Consider the following 19,929-nt stretch of genomic DNA (forward strand, 5'->3'; position numbering starts at 1 on the left):
AAAAATCCAACTAAAAAACAGTAAATGTTGTGTTGATTTGTTAAATTCTTTTTTTTTAGCACTCCCAAATGCTGATCTCAGTACCTGCCTCAGAATTTCTGTGAGTCAGGTAATAAGAAAGCAGCCATGTGATTGTTTTGTACCTATATTTAAAGCCTGCTTTGACATAACGATGACCAGTGTCTAATCAAGCATTTGCATGATGCTAATTGGTAAAGTGGCTCAGTTTTATGCAGGGTGCCTTCCTCTATACTTGTGATTACTGCTGTCACTGTCTGTATTGCATCAGTCACATATGCTGCAAAATTATGTAACATGGCATAAGTCTAAAAAAATAATAATAAATCCCAACATTCGGCTGTCAAGCTGCAGAGGATCGCTAAAGTAGATCCTCACTGAGACTAGCTGGAAGGTGCTGAGTGATGGGATTGCATTTTTTTTTTTAATTAACATCACACAAATGAAAGCAGAGCATTCAGAATGAGGCTGTCCACATTTATGCATTATGACTTTCACCAAGCTGGAGTTTACTGCAGGTCTAATTCACAGTGAGGTGTTACTGCTATTATATTGAATTCGGAGGAGTAACATTTTTTTTAAATTGCTTTCATTGCTTTTTTATTTTGTGTACGGTCGCTTGAAAGCAAAGCGCTTCAAAGACACTACAGCTCTACTTCACTGTGTCACATTTGCTAAAATTATTCTTTGCTGTGAAAACACACAGCAGAGATTTAAGATGCTAATTTAGTGGGTTTTTTGTTTTTTTGTGTAGGTAAGCATATCCAGGAGACAATTACAGCGTATAACTTCCTGTCTGTGACTTAGTTCAATAGGATTACTTTTCCATTGTTATTACCTCTTCACAGGACTCTTTAAAATGCGTTTATAAAAATATAATGAAATCCAGCGCATACACCACGGCATGCTACGCTTGTGTAGCTTCCAGTCCATCCTGTATGTTATGATTTCAGCACAGCATGTAGTCATTTGCTTTTTCTCTTCAAAAAACGGTAGGAATCACTTCTACTGTAGCTCCGTAGACTTTTTTTCTTCATTGCAGGGTTTTGTGTTAATTTGCAGAAGGAGGTCACAGCAGGGTGCTTGACTAACTGAGACACCGCTCGGTGAGAATCCTCAACATTAGAATATGAAAGTTTACAGATCTCATGAGGATTCATCTCGGGGCTCATCCGCTAGCACCCATCACCTCCATCCTTTTTTTCCCTCTCCGTCTCTCTAATCCCTCTTCTTCTCTCTCTGCTTGTCACCAAAACCTTTCATCCCGCTCTGTTATACTCCTGTCTCACCATCGCTCTCTTCCTCTTTAATTTTTCTCTGTAATTTTCCTCCATCCTGGACAACGACAGAGGGATATGGTTCCTATATGAATGCATGTCTTTTTATCTTTTTATGGTTGTATATTACACGAGCAACTCTGTACTGAACACATGTTCAGAGTACTGATCACGTGTCCAACCTGTGTTTGACCAATTCATAAGAGAAGTTGCAAGTTAATCCCTGGTTGACAGCATAGAGAGCCTCTAATCTCCAGCTGTTCCTCGAAAGACAGAACGGTTAAATCACTGCACTGAATTTTTATTTTCACTCGTTTACACACACACACATTTATTTTTAGACATGTCAAGCAGTTGCTACATTCAAAAATACTTATATAATTATAATAACGTTTAACAATATTTCCGTACGTTGTGCAAATGCCACATTCCTAGAGCAACGTAGTGCTTGACCCTCGTTCAGCCGAGGTTGAAAAGCCGAGGCCTCAATTAAAAGATTTACTTTCAGTGAATTTTGATCTTCTGTATGGCTTGAGCAGAAAACCAGCAGTTACTTGCATTTCTTTTTTCTTTTTTTCTAAAGGCTAGACTGAATGTAAGTAATTTTCCTGCTGAATGTGTAGGAGTATTGCAGATTAAGTCCTACAGTATGTGTCCAAACCTGTAGTAACATTGAAATATTTGTTTTAATGATGTGAGAGGAATTAATCATTAAAGGTGTGCTTATTTAATTGTTAGATCCAAGGTAATAATCATGGTTGTGTTTGCCTTATTGGAAGATAATGATGACCGGGAAGGGGGGCGTGATTTTTTCTTTTAAAAAGTTTGCTTCTTTCTTTCTTTTAACATTGACTTGCTAAAATATGCTTCCCTGGAAAAGATGACGTGTGCATGGGCACATATGTTGAGAACCTGTAAACACCTTTTACCCTCATACCAGGGAGTTGCAGGCTTTTGATCCAACCACCGATAACAAGCCGGATGGTCCCTCTGTGCTTTAGTTCGGAGGACGCAGGTTTTTCAAAAGACCATACAGTTTTTCCATTTTGCCTCATGACTTCGGTCCACAGAGGACACGGGCGTTTCTGGATCATGTTCACATATGGCTTCTTCTTTGCATGATAGAGCTTTAACCTGTTTTGAATGCAGTGCTGCCCGAGGGCCCAGAGATCACGAGCATCCAGTATTGATTTTCAGCCTTGTCCTTTGTTCACAGATTTCTCCAGATTCTCAGAATCTTTTCCGTAGACAACGAGATACTCAGTCTTCACAATTTTCCTTTTAGAAAAAATATTCAGAAATTGTTCCACAATTTTCAGAGATCATTTTTTCGAGGTTGCTGAACGTCTGCCCATCGTTATGTCTGAAATGCCCTTATTATACCTAATCATGCTGCTGAGCTGTTGCCAATTAACCTAATTAGTTGCAAATTGTTCCTCCGGCGGTTTCTTTTTAGTACTACTTGAAATGTAGTTGCTCCCCTCGTCCCATCTGCATTTTAGTTCATGCTATCAACTTGAAAACGAGCTAATATTTGTCATGAAAAAGTAAAATAACTCTGTATAATAATTTTATATATTTTCTGTGTTCTATTGTGAATAAAATGCGGGTTTATGAGATTTGCATTCTGTGTTTATTTAGATTTCTTACAGCATCTGAACATTTTTAGAATTGGGGGTGTATAAGTCAATATAGAAATTTAATGAGGAGCAGCTAAGCTGACAAAAAAAACGCTGGAAGTAAGTGAGAATGATGTGGTGGGAGAAAAGCTCAGATTAGTGATTGCAAATGCTGAAATAAATACTTCTCTGCCGAACACAAAGGAACAACAGATAAAGTTAGTGGTTGGCTTTCAAACACTATTGCACAATTGCAACTGAAGTGCTAAAGATTCAGGTATTTACCTCAGTAGCTTTTAGGGCCTTTATCTTTACAATATAAAGTGCTTTGGGGCAACTGTTGTTGTGATTTGTTGCTACAAAATAAATTTTAAAAAGTCAGTTGAATTGAAAACTTTAATTAAATAGATGTATATTTACCAGGTGACCAGAAGCATGACGGTCACCTGGAACTTCATCACTATGATGAAGTTCAACAAAGCCAGCCTCTCTTTGTGTTTGCTGGCTTGACAAAATCTAAAACCACAGTTAGCAACTTTCTCCATGAAGCAGCCATTTCTGCTTCAGCCTCTTTGCACTCTCGCATTTTTAAAATGAGGGGGTGTTTCACCCATCGCGTGACTCTTCGTCTGCACAAAAATCTTTTTAATTCAACGTCACTAAACTGAAACTAAAAGCTGAGGAACATGGAATAGAAGTCTAAGGAAAAATTGTGTAACGCCAGAGAAGGCAGTCATGTGACACATATCCACCGCTACCTCCAAAAAGCCAATCGTCTGTTTTATAACAGCTGAGCCGGTGAATACCAGGCCAATCATGTTTTGTACTGGTACAAGTGTGTGGGTGTTGTAAAACATTGTGCATGAGAATGAAAAAGCCCTGTGGGGGGAGGTGGGGGTTTGGGGTGGAGGGGGGATATTTGGGGTTATTTTTTGTGTTATTATCAGATTTGATTATTCTGTACATGCGGTTTTTGTGTGGTGGTGGTGATTGAAATTGCAGTTATGCCTCTCTCTCCATCCATTTAAATCAGGGGTTCTCAAAGGTTTGATGACTAAGTGCCAATTAAGAGAGCCGACATATGATTGAGGGCAGCACGGGAGGTGGATGCATGCATCAAACACTTTGATGGCTTGCAATGTGTGTGTTTAGAGGATGATGGTTTATCTTGGTAGTTGTAGTAGTTGAATCATAAGTGAGGTGGCTTTCGCATTTCTTGATTCTTTGTTGATTTTATAAAGATTTAGCCTAATATGATGAGGAGGACATAAGCGAATAGAAATGTTCAGGTCCAGGTTCTGAAGTGAACACTGGCCTCATTTTGAGATTTCTTTATTTGAATACTGGCTGGGTTTCTGAGCCTGCAGTAACTGCCTGAGGGCGTCACCACGATGGTTGCTAAGGGGCAAGACTGCCTATTTGGATTTGGAATAAACTGCACAGACACTGACTATTTTGAGTTTTTGATCAAATATTTCCTGCCGCAAAACTCTCTAACTGCCATTTTGGACACAGTTTGCATTCGACACCTTCTGCAGGGAGAAACTGATTTCCTGCCACTGCCCACACCTGAATAACATTTGTACAGGAAGATACTTTTATAGCACTTTATTCAGAGGATAATAAACGCCGCTGCCTCTGCTGTGTGGCGTTTGTGCAAATTTCTCCCTTAAATAAAAACAGTAAAAGTAAGTAATGTGGAACTACAACAGGACCAGCACCCAGCAGTTTTCCCAATAATGCAGTTTTGGTAATACAGACTGCTAAAAATCATTAATGAGGATTGCTTACTGGCAGTAAGGATTTGATTGCTTCCCTTTTCACTTATATAACATTTAATTTGATTTTCCTGGTCAAATATGTAATTAGGCTATGTCAGCACAGAATTGAGTCTTGGATATATGTCACTTAACGTGTCGATTCAGATCAGAAGTATAATCGCTTTTCCATTTCATCTTTAACAAGGGTGAAATATTCTGAAGCTAATCTATAATAGGCAAACCTAATCACTGAAACCATTGCCTGTTGTGATTTGAAGCTCTGCCAGACTTTGATCGCCATGGCAGTAAATTGATTAGCAGTGATCTGTTGGTCTCCTAAATGCTGATCCTGGGGAAAAAAAAAGCTTCATGTCTTCGCTTTAAGCTGAGGTTGTGGTTGAGCTCCGAGATAGCTCTCCTCTCCCTGATCTCTCTGTTCGACAGCCTGGTAACAGCAACGGCGGCTCTGTTACAAGACGGCATAGAAACTGGTCAGTGTTTCTGCCTGCTGCCTTCATTAAGCTAAGCTCGGTCTCTGGCTGTCTGAGCTTGCTGCAGCTGTCTGGTAGATTTTTGCGAGAGCAGCCGGGATGGGGTTCGGCTTGAAATATGAATTTAATTAGATGTGACTCAGAGAAGACAGAACCACTTGAATTTGAAGGATAAATGGGTCACTTGGAGACCTTAAAGTTCACCCCTCTCCTCTGCCTATACCTTCTCTGCTAGAACCACCACCGTGACACAAAACACGCCCAGAAGTGCATTTGTGCACACGCTTACGAGCAGCATGGAGTGGAAACAAAGCAGGAGGGGCCCAGCACTCTAATCATTCTAGCTGCAGCTTTGATTAATGTAAAGTGCTTCATATTTACAACAGAAATTGCCAGAGTAGTCAGGTAAGAAATGGAAAGAAACGTGCGTGTCCGTCAGCAAGGGCAAACGCCTCAAAACTTCAGTGTGTATGGACTAATATGGAGTCAGGAAGCATTTCGAAAATCATTGGCTGCCTCAATTTGAGCACTGCTGCCCACAGATATGACTTAAAGTGACAGTTTATTTAACTTGACAGGAGAGCCATTGTCATGTTTTCATTTTAATGTGTCAAATTTGGAGGATTCTTAACCTTGAACAGTCCCCCATCCTCTAATCCTCAAACGTTATCTCTGCTCAGTGTTTGGGCTCCGTCGTCCTGCCGAGTTCCTTGTAGCTGGTTGTGGAAAGTGAGCAAGTTGAACAAGTGGTAAGTGAACAATGAGGCAACAGCATGAATGGATTTAGTGCTTTCAAAGCCTATCACTCGTCTTGGAGGAAATGAGTAGTTGTGAGTTAAAGTTAGGCAGATATCGAGTGCTACCAATATCTGCTCTGTTGCTTTCTGCTTATCAGCCACGTTTAAACTCCACCTGTTGGTGTGTGCTAAGAGAAGGAGGGTGTTATGGGTGTATTTTGCAAGCTTTTACACCTTTAAACCCCCTGTATTTAAGGTCAAAAATGAACCAAGTCTTCCTTCTTTTTTTCCCTTTCTTTCATCACCTCTCCAAAACTTGTAATAGCCTATGTACCTGTGGTTTCACTTCTTTAAAAAAAACTGTATCACCTTTGCCACTACTGCCCTCTTCTATCCACCTTTCCTGGGTTTCCTCACTTCCTTCGATTCCCACCTCTCTATTAGGACCAAAGGTCACAGCTCGGAGCCTCTGTGAAATCAATCATAGGTTAAAACCTTTAAGTCTTTATCCGAGGCAGCTACCATGCGAGGCTGTATTTAGCGTGGTAATAGATAGCTGACTGAAAACAGACTGGTGCATGCTGAGGACAAGCTTTCATTTCTTTATTTATTCCCACTGACACAACAAATTCATTCATGCAGCCCATCAGGTTGTCATCATCGCTGCGAATGTATTCACTGCAGATACATGAGATCTGTCAGTATTAATAAATAGTTCTATACTGATGCTGCAGTGGCTGGCGGTGGGGTTCACAGGAGGGAGTGACAGATTTCGACAGGCTGACAGGAAAACGAAGCAGAACAGAGCGACGGAGCAAGTTCGTTCCTAGAAATGTTCGGGGGTTGTGCAGCGCCTTGGAAAAAACACACACACACACATCGGGCACATCTTTTATTCATGTTCAGTTGTCGAGGTGTCAAGAGTTTTGTCAAGCCTCTCATTGTTCTGTTAACCTTGTCCCTGTGAAACGTTCTGTCTCTATCTCTTTGGTTACACATTACAGCCCGGCCACGGGGGGAGGAGAGGGGACATGGGGAAGAAGAGATGGATATAGGAGGGGAAGGATAGAGGGAAAGAGGTTCCCTCCTCGTCCTTTCATCGTTAAACAAACATGGCCTCTGTAAAAAATAAAAAATAAAAAAGGGTGCAAGACGAAACCAAGACAGAAAAGGCACAGAGTGAAAGGGAGAGGAGGGGGAGGTAGACGAAGGATGAAAGCGATGAAGAAAGATGGAAATAAAGGAGAGGGACGGAGGAGGTGGGGGCCGCAGACAGAGAACCTGTGTGCATAGCAGAAAGGTGTGCAGTCCATCATCTTCAGACAGGCAGACAGAGCTGTCTGGGGAGTTTATTTTTACTTCGGTGTAAGAGTCTGGATCTGCTACAACAAGCTGGTAGCACCTTTCAGTGGGCAGGGGTGTTCTAGGACAGCTGCTGTCCCAGTGTGGCCATCGTTCATGGCTTCATGCCTTTAGAAAGTTGAACCCACTAACTAACATAGCTCCAAGCTCCAGGTCAAAGCGCACGATGCATCGTGTTTAAGGATTCTCAGATGTGTGTTTGAATAGTCTTTCATCATATACAACAGTACAGTACTCTACAAAAGTCTTGTACCACTCCATCATTTCTTTATAGTTGGTAGGAAAATAGGAAACGGGTCCAACAATTAATTGAAACTTGTAAACTCACATGGAAACACAGTACATATGGCAAAAACAGAGTGTGGTCAATTCTAATGAGCTTGAAAAAAAATGTTGGTATAATCAGCTTTAGTCTCCAACACAGTCTGAACTCTCTGTTGTCATTTGTTTAAGTAGACTTCAGAAATAGTTCTCCAGGCTTTTTGAAGAACATTTAAAGCTCTTCTGTGGTTCCTCGTACCCTTTTGTTCCGTTCTCTGTCACGATGATCCCGCACTGCTTCAATAAAGTTGAGGTTTGGGCTCTGGGGAAGCCAATCTATGGCTGATAGTGTTTCACTGTGTTTTTCTGTCCGTGATGATTAGCAGCGATGATTTGATGATGATTTGAACCAAAATTTTCCAGTTTGGATTCATCACTCCATCAGACCTGCCACAGATTTTCAGTCCACATCTTGTGTAATTTGATATACCTTAGCCTTTTCTCCCTGCTTCCCTTAAGAATTGTTTCTTATGGGCCAGTCTTCCACTAAGACTGTTTCTGTAGAAACCTTTGTGGATGCTGCACATCGTGTCTGGATTTACCAGGTTTTCACCTAATAGCACGTTGGGAATCACTAATGATTCTGTGGTGGTAGCATTGCGTTAAATACATTTTTAGAGCAAATAGTATTTGCTGTCAAACTCCTGTTTCATGTCTGTCAAACTGTGTTATCTTCTGTCCTTTGGCATTTGTCATAGATTCAGCTAAAGAAATGGGGAGAAATTTTGTGTTTTTCTTTCTTTTTGGGGGGTTTTGCAACAGAATGCTAGTAACAAAGTGCCCAAAGATACTATTTAAAACTGTCTTTTTGCTGTTATATGTAGACACCACACTGTTTAGGTGCCTTTCTATGCTTGGATGATTCATAGGTCAATATTAAGTGGCTTAACAAATGAACAAAAAACCAAAAAACATGTCTCTGAAAATGGCCAAATATGCAGACTGGACTTAAAATGAGGGAAAAAGCAACCAATGTCCAAAGAAAAACTTTGAAAGACCTTCAGAAAGTCTGGAGAACTATTTCACTATGTCCCCATAATCTTTAAAAAATGATGATAGAAATGTTGGCAGTTTTCCAGCTGTATGCATTAGACAGCGACACACTGATTCACTGAGAAATAGTCAACAGATTAGTCATTTAATTGAAGCCATATATAACACAATTGTATTAATACATTGCTGTTTCAGTACACATCAAGCCCACTGAGTATACAAACATCTGACAGAATAGTTTTTTGTACTAATACGGCTAAATACACTGATCATGTTCATATCCCTGTAGAGGTACTTTGTGTTCTTACAATGGCTAAATCTCTAAATCTACACAGTGCCATTAGGAGTCAGTGAGATCTGCTGTTGATCCCCTGTAGATCAATTTTTACCTTGTATTTATAGACCAGTAGATTACCCCGTCCTCCATTTCCTAAGTTGCTGTTAGTACCAGGAGAGGCTCACAGGGAGGAGAATTGATTAACAAATCAAGCCTGTAATTAATTCTTACTGTGATCAAAGCCATGGGAGGAAGTCCATGGAGAGCCCAAGGCATTGAGGTGAGGTATTTCTCGGTGTGGTCCCACCAGGCCTACTGTTATCACTGTGTTGTTTTAGCTTATATGTTGCGTGAATTTCGAATGTTTTTAATGGTTGTCCTGTCTGTTTGGCAGTTTGGGGGCAGGAATATTGCTCCTAAGTTAGAGTGTGTCTTTGTGTTTCCCATGGGAATTCTAGCAGACTCTGAAGTTTTCACTCATCTCCTCGTACAGGATTCTAGTCCTGCCTGGCTGCCTGGAAAATTGTATCCACGCCTAGGTGTTCGTCTTTAATGCAGTTTCCCACTATGTATGGATTTATCTTAAACACCTAGAGAAAAACTTATTTATTTCAATATTTGGAGATTTGCAAGTGCTTAGTAGTTGCTCTAATTTTTGCCTGCTTGTAAAACTAAGACTGTTTTCACTGTCTCTTGCTTACTCGCCTCATATCTGTTTGCCTCTGCTAATTTTCATCTTTTGTCCTGCTGTTGTTCTTTGTTTGTGCAGGTTGGCTCTTTATGTGTACGAGTACCTGCTGCATGTAGGAGCACAGAAGTCAGCACAGACCTTTCTCTCAGAGGTAAGTCACAAAAATGCTTTATGTGTTTGTGCCGGACTGCAGGCCATGTACTTTATGTGTCCACTCTGAAGGGTGGTCTGACCCTCATATAACATGTCGAACAAGTGTAGCGGCTAATTGAATTAGCCTGGCCTCGCAGTGCTGAGACAACAAGCTTTTTAACATTAGTGTTGCATTTAGTGGGACTGGAGCCGGCGCGCAGGGAGACTTATGATGCTTAGGCTGGAGCTGACGTCTCCGACTGACATCATTGTCTGATCCGCTCGGCAGCTTTGTGTTTGTCCCTCTCTTCCCATCTTGTTCTCCTCTGTTTTTATTGTAATCTTCCTGCTCTCCTTCTCATCTGTCTCTCCGCTCCTCTCCCTGCGCTTGTCCTCACTTTAATTCCGCGGAGGTGAAAAGGTGATGAGGTGAAAAGGAGGTCAGCTGATGATTGTGCTTTGCAGTAAATGACGGTAAATTGCAATGTAGGAGACAGTAGCTAGAGGCTTGTTGTACATCGGCCAGAGGAAGAGGAGAACAAAGGGGGAAAGGGGGTGTGGGTGGTGGAAAAGGTTACATCATCAGCTGGCACCGATTCTCATCGCTCTTAGTGTGTGTTCGGACACGTGCGCACACGTACCTACACCTCAGTTTCTCTCAGACACCCTTTCCTCTCTGCCATATCACTTGCTCTCTCTTCCGCAGATGAAGAAGATAGGCGGTGTCATGTTCAAGTGTGGGAATGCATTAGGCGGGAGCGCAACAAGTATAAACACAGCCGCTTTTGTGCCGTCCGCATGCACACATATGCAAGCATACACGTGCACGTACACACAGAGCATAAACATTTTTGCAAAAAAAGTGTAACCGGTGCTGGAAGGGCGGGTTGTAGTACAGCTTTAAAGCCCTGTGTTATCATTCACATGGGTTTACAGCGCATCCTTATGCTCATGGAGCAAGAGCCCGGGGTGGCAATTCACAAATCGTAAAGGGATACCTTGATATAAATATCAAATCACAAACGGACAGCTTAGAAGAAGTGGCAAAAAAAACCCACGCAAACCTCTCAAACTAAATTGATGGCTCAAAGAAAAACAAAAAGATCTGAAACCTTAAAGACAACACAGCACAAATTCAAAAGGTTTAAATTTTACGCGAGTAGGGGTGAAAACAAAACTGTGCCCATGTCACACATTGCCTACATCTGCCAGCAATCATGCTAAAGGGATCTTTCTGCAGCATGGGGAAGGTAAATGAAAGAACCTCCTGGGAATGCAGACCACAGGAAGACGGGATATGCGGGCACATTCGTTGTTTTGGGTTTTTTCTCCACACTTTCCAGATGAAGGGGAAATACAAGAGACACTAGAAAGTGTCCTGACCTGAACTGTCTGTAATCTTGTTTGGTCTAAGCTGCAGCCAATTAAATGTGAGAAATGATGAATGTCATGCTCATTCTCGATTTTTTTCTGTATCGTTTCTGCCAGTTCGAGAAAGTAAAACCTTCTTTGTCGTGGTGTGTAAATGGAAATTGCTGGCTGCCAATAGTGTTTACTGGAACTGCGAACTTAGACTAAAAGCATGTGGGCCAAACAAACAGGGGCAGTTCCTGACCCTCCCAAAACACTTCAAAGCAAACCATTCCTTCTAAAAGTCGCTGTGTCTGATCTGCAGCTGAGGTCAGGACGGTCTGATTGAACATGCGGTGATTCAGTTTTTCCTGTTATTTTAGCGCTTGTTCACACCGCTGCTATAGCAGGTGGCACAATAGTCTTCTTCTTTTACTCGTATTAAACATAATATGAAGGGAAATTAAAAAAGATGAACATGAGGTCACTCTGAGAAGTCAGATGCAGACAAAACAATTGTGTCATTGTCTGATAGCAGAAGTCTCACTACTGCTCACACTTTTCAGCTCTTTCTGTGTGTGTGTGCGTGCGTGCGTGCGTGCGTGCGTGCGTGCGTGCGTGCGTGCGTGTGTGTGTGTGTGTGTGTGTGTGTGTGTGTGGTATGTGGTGTGTGTGTGCATACAGGGTCAGAGCCAAGGTGTGGGCTCCAAACTCAAACCTAGTCACCACACACAATCAATAGAAAAGCCCATTAGTGGGGTAAACACATAGTCATAAGGCTGGAGTTACAACCACTAACTACTGTTTCTCTAGTGCTTTCCCTGAACCACTGTGATTGTCCTCACATGGATTCATTTATGCAGCGCAGCCTTTGAGTTCTACTCGTCTAAGCCTTATCAAAAATTAAGACGAACATGGGGCTAAGCACAGTTCATCCATGAACACTGTGCTCAAAGTCGTCCTACACGTGGGTGATGTCACTGATTCTGACGAATGCTGCGATTGTAAACGACATGTTGGGCTATGGTGTCAAGTCATCCCCATAACCGTTTATACTCACACTTGAGGCACGCTCGAAGTCACTGCAAAACAAAGCAATCACTTTTCCTACTGTTGCAGCAATCTCCCTCTGTGCCGTCCGGGAAGCCCTGCGCTCCTGCGTCGATATATCGCTGAAATGCGTGGAGGAGCCAGGCTACGAGAATTGAGAGCCTAAAATGACAGCAAAATGCACAGCACGTCAGCAGCGGTGATATCATTTTTAGCTGTTTGCAAGGCCGACGACAGCCTGCAAGGTGCTACGACTGTTTCAGCTGACGTGTCAGTCTGATGAACAGCGTCTGAAACCCTCCCACTGACGCTGTGTTTTTCTTTCTTCGGCACCAGTGAAGTTCACAGCACTAACTTCAGCAGATTATCACATAAAATCCACAGCAGTTTTTCCAGCAGTAGGTAGAAAAAATTGATTTTCTCGTTCTTAGATAGCTCATTTTCTGCTTTTTAAATAACTATCTATTCCTCCACCCACCCCCATCTGCACTTTTCCTGAACTGGGAAGTTGCTTTACTATAAACTGCTTTTTTAATCATGTTGTAACCATGTTCACTTCCACTGGAAACTACTTCGTTTTGGTGTCTGATTTGAGTGCCCCAGAAGAAAAGAACATTTCTTTTTTTTGTCCACCTTGTTTTCACATTTCAGATATTTTACTTCTGATTCAAATCTTAATACCTTAAAATGCTCTTTTCTCTCTCTCTCTCTGTGTACCGATTTGTTTGAAATAATCACATCTTAAGATAACAGTACGATCCCAAAGAGAAATTAATTTGCTCGTAAATGAGCCCGGACAATATCCGAAATTTGTCTCAGTGATCAGATTCAAATCTGTGTAATTTTTGCTTTTCATTCGCATCTGCTGTCACTCACAAACTGAATTTTATCATAGGCTGATTTACTCTTTTGCTCCATGTTTCCTCTGTGGCGATGGTGGTTCTTGATTTGAGAAAGAAAACGCTGCTGTTAGCAAGTTTCCTCAGGGATGCCTCGTTAAACTTATTAAGAGTCGATTGCCCAACACTTTTTTTGTGCTCTGTATTGAAAACCTGACTTTAAGGATTAGTTGGTCAAATTTATTGGCCTAATATGAGCCTAATATTATAGGATAAATGCCTGAAAGCAGAGACACATGTGGGGTGGCTGTAGCTCAGGAGGTAGAGCAGGTCATCTACTAGTTGGAAGGTTGGACAGAGAGTAAATGTGTGTTATTATTATGATTATTAGATAGAAAGCATGTATATGAATGGGCATGAATGAGGTATGTTGTATAAAGTACTATGAGTACTTCAGGTAGAGTAGAAAAGCGCTATATAAGAACCAGTCGAGCCCACATGCAGTAAAACTCTTATTCCACCTTGCTCTATGGCCATCTTCAAGAATGGCATTTTTTACTGTCAGACTTATTTAGAAACTTGTCTGTGTTCAGTTTTTTTTAATAGGAAGGAAGGTAAGGAATTTAGAGAGAGCAGCAATAAATGAAACTCAAAGTTGATGAACTCAGAATGATGGATAATGCTGTGAGGAGGAGACTGAAGGGTGTGTCGTAGGCCGCACAATAGTCTGGCTGGGCTCCTCAGGCCGGTACATGTCTATGACCTCATACTCTACACACCTCCTGACCGAGGAAGCAAACGCACACGCACACTTTCATGTCCTCATGAATAGAAGAGCTTTCAGGCACACATAAACCCACTTATCCACTTATGATTCCACGAGAATCATAACATAATTACTTAATGGCGTGTGTTATAAGAATTCCCTCGCACCCTCTTTAACCTTATAAAGCAGGTAATTCAGATGTCAGGCATGTTGCTATACTTGCTATGTTTCTGAAGGATCTCATTCTCTCTCTTTGTGTGTGTGTGTGTGTGTGTGTGTGTGTGTGTGTGTGTGTGTGTGTGTGTGTGTGTGTGTGTGTGTGTGTGTGTCTCAAGATCCGATGGGAGAAGAACATCACATTAGGAGAACCTCCGGGGTTCCTCCACTCATGGTGGTGGTGAGTGGGTTTTTTTTTTTATGGGAAATGATACGAGATCCATTCTTTTTATTGCCGTTTCTGTTCATTCCATCACTGCCATGACTGAATAAAATTATCTCTCCTCCTGTGTTTGACTTTATCTCATCAGCCCTTCCTCAGTTAACTGTTTGCATGCTGTGATAGTGAATTTGAAGTCATCTGCTGCAATGTTGATAACAAAAAAAAACTTATTTTCTGGATGCCAGATTACCAGAGCTCTGTTATGGCCTATCTTTTCTTTATTTCAAAGGGTTTGGCTTTATAATATTTTCTCTTTCTATGCTTTGTAGTGTTTTCTGGGACCTGTACTGTGCAGCTCCAGAGAGAAGAGACACATGTGAACACTCCAGTGAGGCAAAGGCCTTCCACGACTACGTGAGTCTGCACTGACGCGGCTTTTCTTCCTTATTCTGGCTCAGTGGCGCTCTCAGATTAATTCAGAAATCTATGCTGGATGGTGTCATGTTATAAGGAGACCAATGCCAGCGTGCAGTATCGAATAAACAGATGATCAAATCATATAATATCCATAACAAGGAAATTATGAAGTAACTAAAAAAATGACAAATAGCGTTTTATCTGCTTTTCTTTTGCACAGCAGTACAGTCTGCAGGTCGTGCTTGTGTTTGATTGTCGCTTTGATGGAAAGGCAGAGTCTAATTCATAGTGTAAAAATCTTCACATCTCTGCTGGATGAAAGCTATTTGAGAAGCTGCATAGAGAAATATTTTTTTATGATGTGAAACTGGAGAAAACTGTATTGTTTCCAGATTTTATTGTGTTGTGTTCACCTAGCTCTTAAAATTCTTAAAAATAGAGCTAATATATTTTATTCAGTAAGGCCACCACACCTTTTGGTGGTCTCCTTGGGGAAAGCTGGACAATTTTCTGCTTTTAGTTCCCTCACTGCAAGTTTTAACTACTTGCACTTGTTCCTCTGACATATGTGCTGGGTTTCTGCTGTTGTGTCAAAACGATGCCCCTTCAGCTAGATTTTATTTTGATAGGAAGAAGCTGCAGGGAGCCAAATCTGAGGTCACTCAGATCGCTTCATTTCAGTTGGTTTGCGCTGAATGTCCACTCTCAGTTGCTGCAGCATGCTAAAGGGTGCTAACATTTAACTCTGACCCCAGCTACACAGTCAACTTTAAAATAAATAAATAAAGAGACGATAACAAGCTTGCTCCTAGCTGCGCTCCTGCCCTCATGTGCCACCTTTGGACAGTAAAAGAACTGCTGTTTAGTCCCCCTAAGATCACTATGATCCTCGACATGAGAGTCATGTCAGTCTGACACAATTCTGCAAATTTAAAACCTGTGATGTCAGAGATGCTCAAGCACAAAACAAGGAGATGCCCTTGAAGATCAGATTGTTGAAGATTGTTTTTGTTTTTTTAATGGGTGGAATTTAACTTTGCGATTGTAACGTGTATTCTATACATTAATAAATTCATACATGGATACAATGTAATTTTTAAACGTCATGTTCAGTAGATTGGGACTCTACATTATTACTCCCAGAAGCTGTGGTGATCCAGGTTATTGCCTCCCAAAAATATACTGAACTACAGCACTGCAGCGGCATCTCTATGTCCTGCTTCCTACTCGCTATATTTAAGGATTGTAGCATTATAGCGCTCTTAATGTTGCGTTGTTGTTGACAAAAATGACAGAGAGGGATGTATTTAGATCATAAAGTTGAGACAGCTGACATTTATTTCTCACATCTATTGTGAGACTCGTGTACTGAGCACACTCCGTTTCTCATATGGCGGCAACTTGTCTTCACAGCCTTGCAAAACGGTTTCATCCCATCATGAATCTTTGATCTTAAGTGGCGTTTAATGGAATGCTTGTTGTGATGTTTGTGATGGAGTGCAGAGACCTCAGTGCATAACTTAAGGTTTCTACCTGCTTCCTCTTGTATTCTACCACAGCAGCCTTAAAATGCAGCACATACTGCATCGTGCACATTTATGCTGTAGAGCAGCCTGGGCAGTGAGACACAGGCTCGTGTAGTGGAAACACTGTTTATGGCTGTGTTTTCTCAATGTGGCTCCACTTCACTGCTGTTGTGCCAGCACATTAAGGCATGGGTAGATCCAGCCTTCACCACTAAAGAGTGGAATACAGTGAGCAGTGCCAGAGCTCCTGAAGTTTTACATTAACTGGTGACTGTGTGAGAGGAAGTGTGGCTCTCCTCTTTTTGAGTTTGGAGGTGCTTGCGTGTGCGCTGGGGTCTTCTCCTGCTTTTTATGTTGTTGTTGTTTTTCCCTCAGGAGCCTGCAGTCTGACTCATCACATTTCTCTACAGTGGTTTATTGAGATGTATTGTTGGAAGTGCACAGGTCAGGGGTTTCTGCCTAGCCCAGCAGGATCTTCTCTCTCTCCCCCTACGTGTGTGGCTCTGTGGTTTACTCCCTTTTTTCCTTTAAGCTTGCAGTCCTGTGGAACGAGGGGTGGGGTGGGGGTAGGGGTTCACTTCCTCACTTCCCCTTTTATCTGCATACAGTCGGTGCGTGTATGTGTGCCCGTGTGCGTACGCAGGTGATGCTGCTGATGCCGGCGATGATGATCGGGGTGATGAATAGGCACTCTGAGGACGAGGCAGCGATGTGATGATGTCATCCCGGCTCCCGGGGAGGGAGCTGGAGGGCATCGCGACCTCAGGCCTGAGAGACAAACAAAAAAGAGAGGAGACAGGCGGAGAGAAACACGGAAGCAAGGAGATGTATGAAAATAAATAAGAGGGAAAAACACTGGGCAAGGAATGTGAGATAAACACTTTGCGATTCATGTCAATAATTTGTAACACAAAAAGCAAAAAACGAAACAAAAACATAAAAATCGAGTAATTAAGTATTTGTAGTGGAAGCAGCCACAACAGTATGTTGTTGTTTTTCTATGTGTCTGATCAGAATCAATTCAATTCAGAAATCATTCAGAATGTATCTTAACGTGATTAGCTAAGGCCACCAGCAGCATCTCATTCTTACGTTTCCTGCAGGGATGTAATCAGAGAATTATAATTAGACCAATTGTAATTAGACCAAGGTCACTTTCAATCAACTGCTCCAATGCAACACTACATCTCGCAGCCAATGAGAGGTACTTCCCACATATCTGCCACTCAATTAAAACAAAACGAGAGGACAACTGTGGTGGACGTCGTTAGAAGGAAGAAGGAGCACGCCTTAATTTGATGCCCGTGTCTCTCTTTCAGTCTCCTGACTTTGAGACTGGCGGAGATTTTAATCAGACATTTTCATGGTAATTATTTTCAGATAGCTAATTACTGAGTGAAGTCCTAATTAATGCTGGAGAGATATAGGAGCTTGCTGGCATCATCTTTGTGTCCCACTCCTTTGATAATTGATGGGATTGTGACAAGGCTTTTGACTTCATTTGCGAGCTTATCCCAGTTTGAACTACCTACTGTAGATACATTTGGCTTTGTGTGAATCTGATTGAAACTGTTTCATTCGTGCTCTCTCTTGTTTGTTTGCCTGTGCGTGGGATTCATGCATATGGTTTTGTTATGTAGATGCCAATCATATAACTAGATTTGAGCACGTGGGGGATGGTCTTCTAGGACATTAATACAGTAATCTAATGTTAAAAATGGAAGAAAGAAAAGGCTGATGAACAAAGTGAAGAGAGATGCAGCGTTATTGATTTCCATCCTCAGACAAAGCTTTTCAGGCATCAGAAAGGCCGTTTACAGTTCTGTTAAGTGCTTTGTAAATTGTGTTCTCAATACTAAATGAGTGGTTTCCATTTGCAAGGGCCCATGGAGTCACATAAACAAGTTATTTTTAAATTCTCATGCCTGGCCCGGAAATGATCCTATTAGAGACAAAAGTCAGACTCGTTTCTGTGTTTGAAGAATATACATCACAGACCCGTGCGTGTCATTTCAGGGGTTTTTCCTGACAGCGTTGCGAGTTTGAAAACTGACACCTGTTTCACAGCTGTGCTATCAAACTGCATTTGCACCTTAATGAAATCACCATCGCACTGTGTCAAGATGAAAACTCACTGCAAGCCCAAGTCACTGCTGCGATTTATGATTTGGTAAATTAAAGTGGAGTCTTTAAAGATGTTTGTTTTACTGAAAAAAAGAAGAAAAATGTATGCACTGTGTTAAGTGCATTAGTGTGTAATTGTGTGTAAATTGTAAATGTGTGTGTAGCACTTACATAATTCCCACGGCACTCTTACTACTATAACTTTCTCTGAGTAGATTATTCTTACAAGCTCTTGAATAGAGACTTTGTTAAAGAGGCGGCGGACTGGTACAAGAAGTGCTGGTGACTTTGAAATTTTCGGGGGAGTTGGGGAGAACTCTTAACTGAACTCCACGGAGAAGATGTCTGACTTCTGATTTGAGGAGATTATCAGTGTTTGACAGAAGTACTGGTTGTGCTGTGCAGTCTTAAGATAAGTATGTGCTTTAACTGAAGAAAGTCACTGGGTGAAACGCTATCCTTGATGAAGTTTTTTTGTGTGTGGGGTTTTTTTGTTGTTTAAAAAGTGCTTATTGTGAACTAAAGTATGCTTTAAACTAAAATGTTCTAGTCTGTGTCAGTAGGTGGACCTCTGATATACTAGAGGTCATCTGAGTGAGCTCCAATAATGTTGCTGAATTGGCAAACACTACAATAACAAAAGATCTCTGCAAGGCTAAATTATCTACATTCCCATATTATACACCCATTACCAAGTTAATGTAAGTTTCACAGTGTGAGCTCAGAATCAGATCAGGTCGTATACTCCTGGTATTAGCCCTGTGCCAAATAAGGTGCTTCAGAGTTGCTGCAGCCCCCCCCCCCCCCCCTTTCAGGAAAACTGCTGTGCATTTCCTGCCCATGCCACAGAAACCCCGGCCAAAACAAGGCAGGAGAACTACTGTGGCTGCCATGTGGCTCACAGACCTGAATGAGTGTGAGTGACACAAAAGCCATTCTCTCTCTCTGCTCTACTATTGTCCTTCACTTCACTTTACAGTTATAAAATCAGGATTTCAAAAGTGCAGCGCAACGACTCTGGTGTCTCTACGCCCGCTATTCAGTCATTATCTCATTCTCATTCGCTTATCTAACAACATAGAAATATGTCATTGAAAAAGTCTATATTGTGAAATGGAGGCATTAACCCCTTAATGCCTAATGTATCGTATTTGATACACACAATTTGTGGGAGTTTTTTCTCCCAAAATAACCTAAATGAATTGTACAGCACATTTTTGAGCAATACATTGCAAAAAAAGAGTAAATATCAAACCAATTAAATTCTAAAGAGGTCAAAAAGTGTTCCATTTTCAAAGAATATATTTTCTCATGGTTCAAAGGGCTTTAAAGGGTTAAAGTAATGTATATTTGAGCCCAGAAAATGGGAGAGAACATAGACTGTAAATAAAAGAGGTCCCATTAGCCTCAATCTGAGTATAGAGATTGAAAATGTGACGTCATTTCCGGGGTAAAACCGCAAAGAATTGTAGGTACGAGTGGCAAGCGGTACTAGCGCATGCAGGCTTTCACATGAAAACAGTCACACAGCGATAAAAAGAAACACAAAGAATGGCAAGAAGCTGTTGTATTATTAACTGCAATAGCCGGTCGCATGACAGCCACGGGAAGCCGACGGGTAAAGAGATCGGTTTTTATCGGATTCCGTCATGAAAGAGAAATTGTTCAAGCCATGTTTCCGAAGTAACAAAGAGTCGACGGATGGCCTGGATTGCAGCCATTCGAAGACCAAATATAACGTTCCAGAACACTCCAGCTCACATGTTAGTCTGCTCCAAGCATTTCCACAAAGGTAAGTCT

The 19,929-nt window shown here is 41.5% G+C and overlaps 1 protein-coding gene across 1 annotated transcript in view; it reads left to right on the forward strand.

Moving 5' to 3' along the window:
• Positions 1 to 19,929, forward strand: part of ssbp2a (single stranded DNA binding protein 2a) — a 58,073-nt gene that overhangs the window by 13,071 nt on the left and 25,073 nt on the right. Inside the window, exons 2-4 of the mRNA XM_063489298.1 lie at positions 9,625 to 9,697; positions 14,019 to 14,080; positions 14,392 to 14,476. Of these exons, the coding sequence (XP_063345368.1) occupies positions 9,625 to 9,697; positions 14,019 to 14,080; positions 14,392 to 14,476 (220 nt within the window). The remainder of the gene's footprint in view (positions 1 to 9,624; positions 9,698 to 14,018; positions 14,081 to 14,391; positions 14,477 to 19,929) is intronic.

Source organism: Pelmatolapia mariae, linkage group LG12 (genome assembly GCF_036321145.2).
Source record: "Pelmatolapia mariae isolate MD_Pm_ZW linkage group LG12, Pm_UMD_F_2, whole genome shotgun sequence".
In the NCBI taxonomy this organism is placed as follows: domain Eukaryota; kingdom Metazoa; phylum Chordata; class Actinopteri; order Cichliformes; family Cichlidae; genus Pelmatolapia; species Pelmatolapia mariae.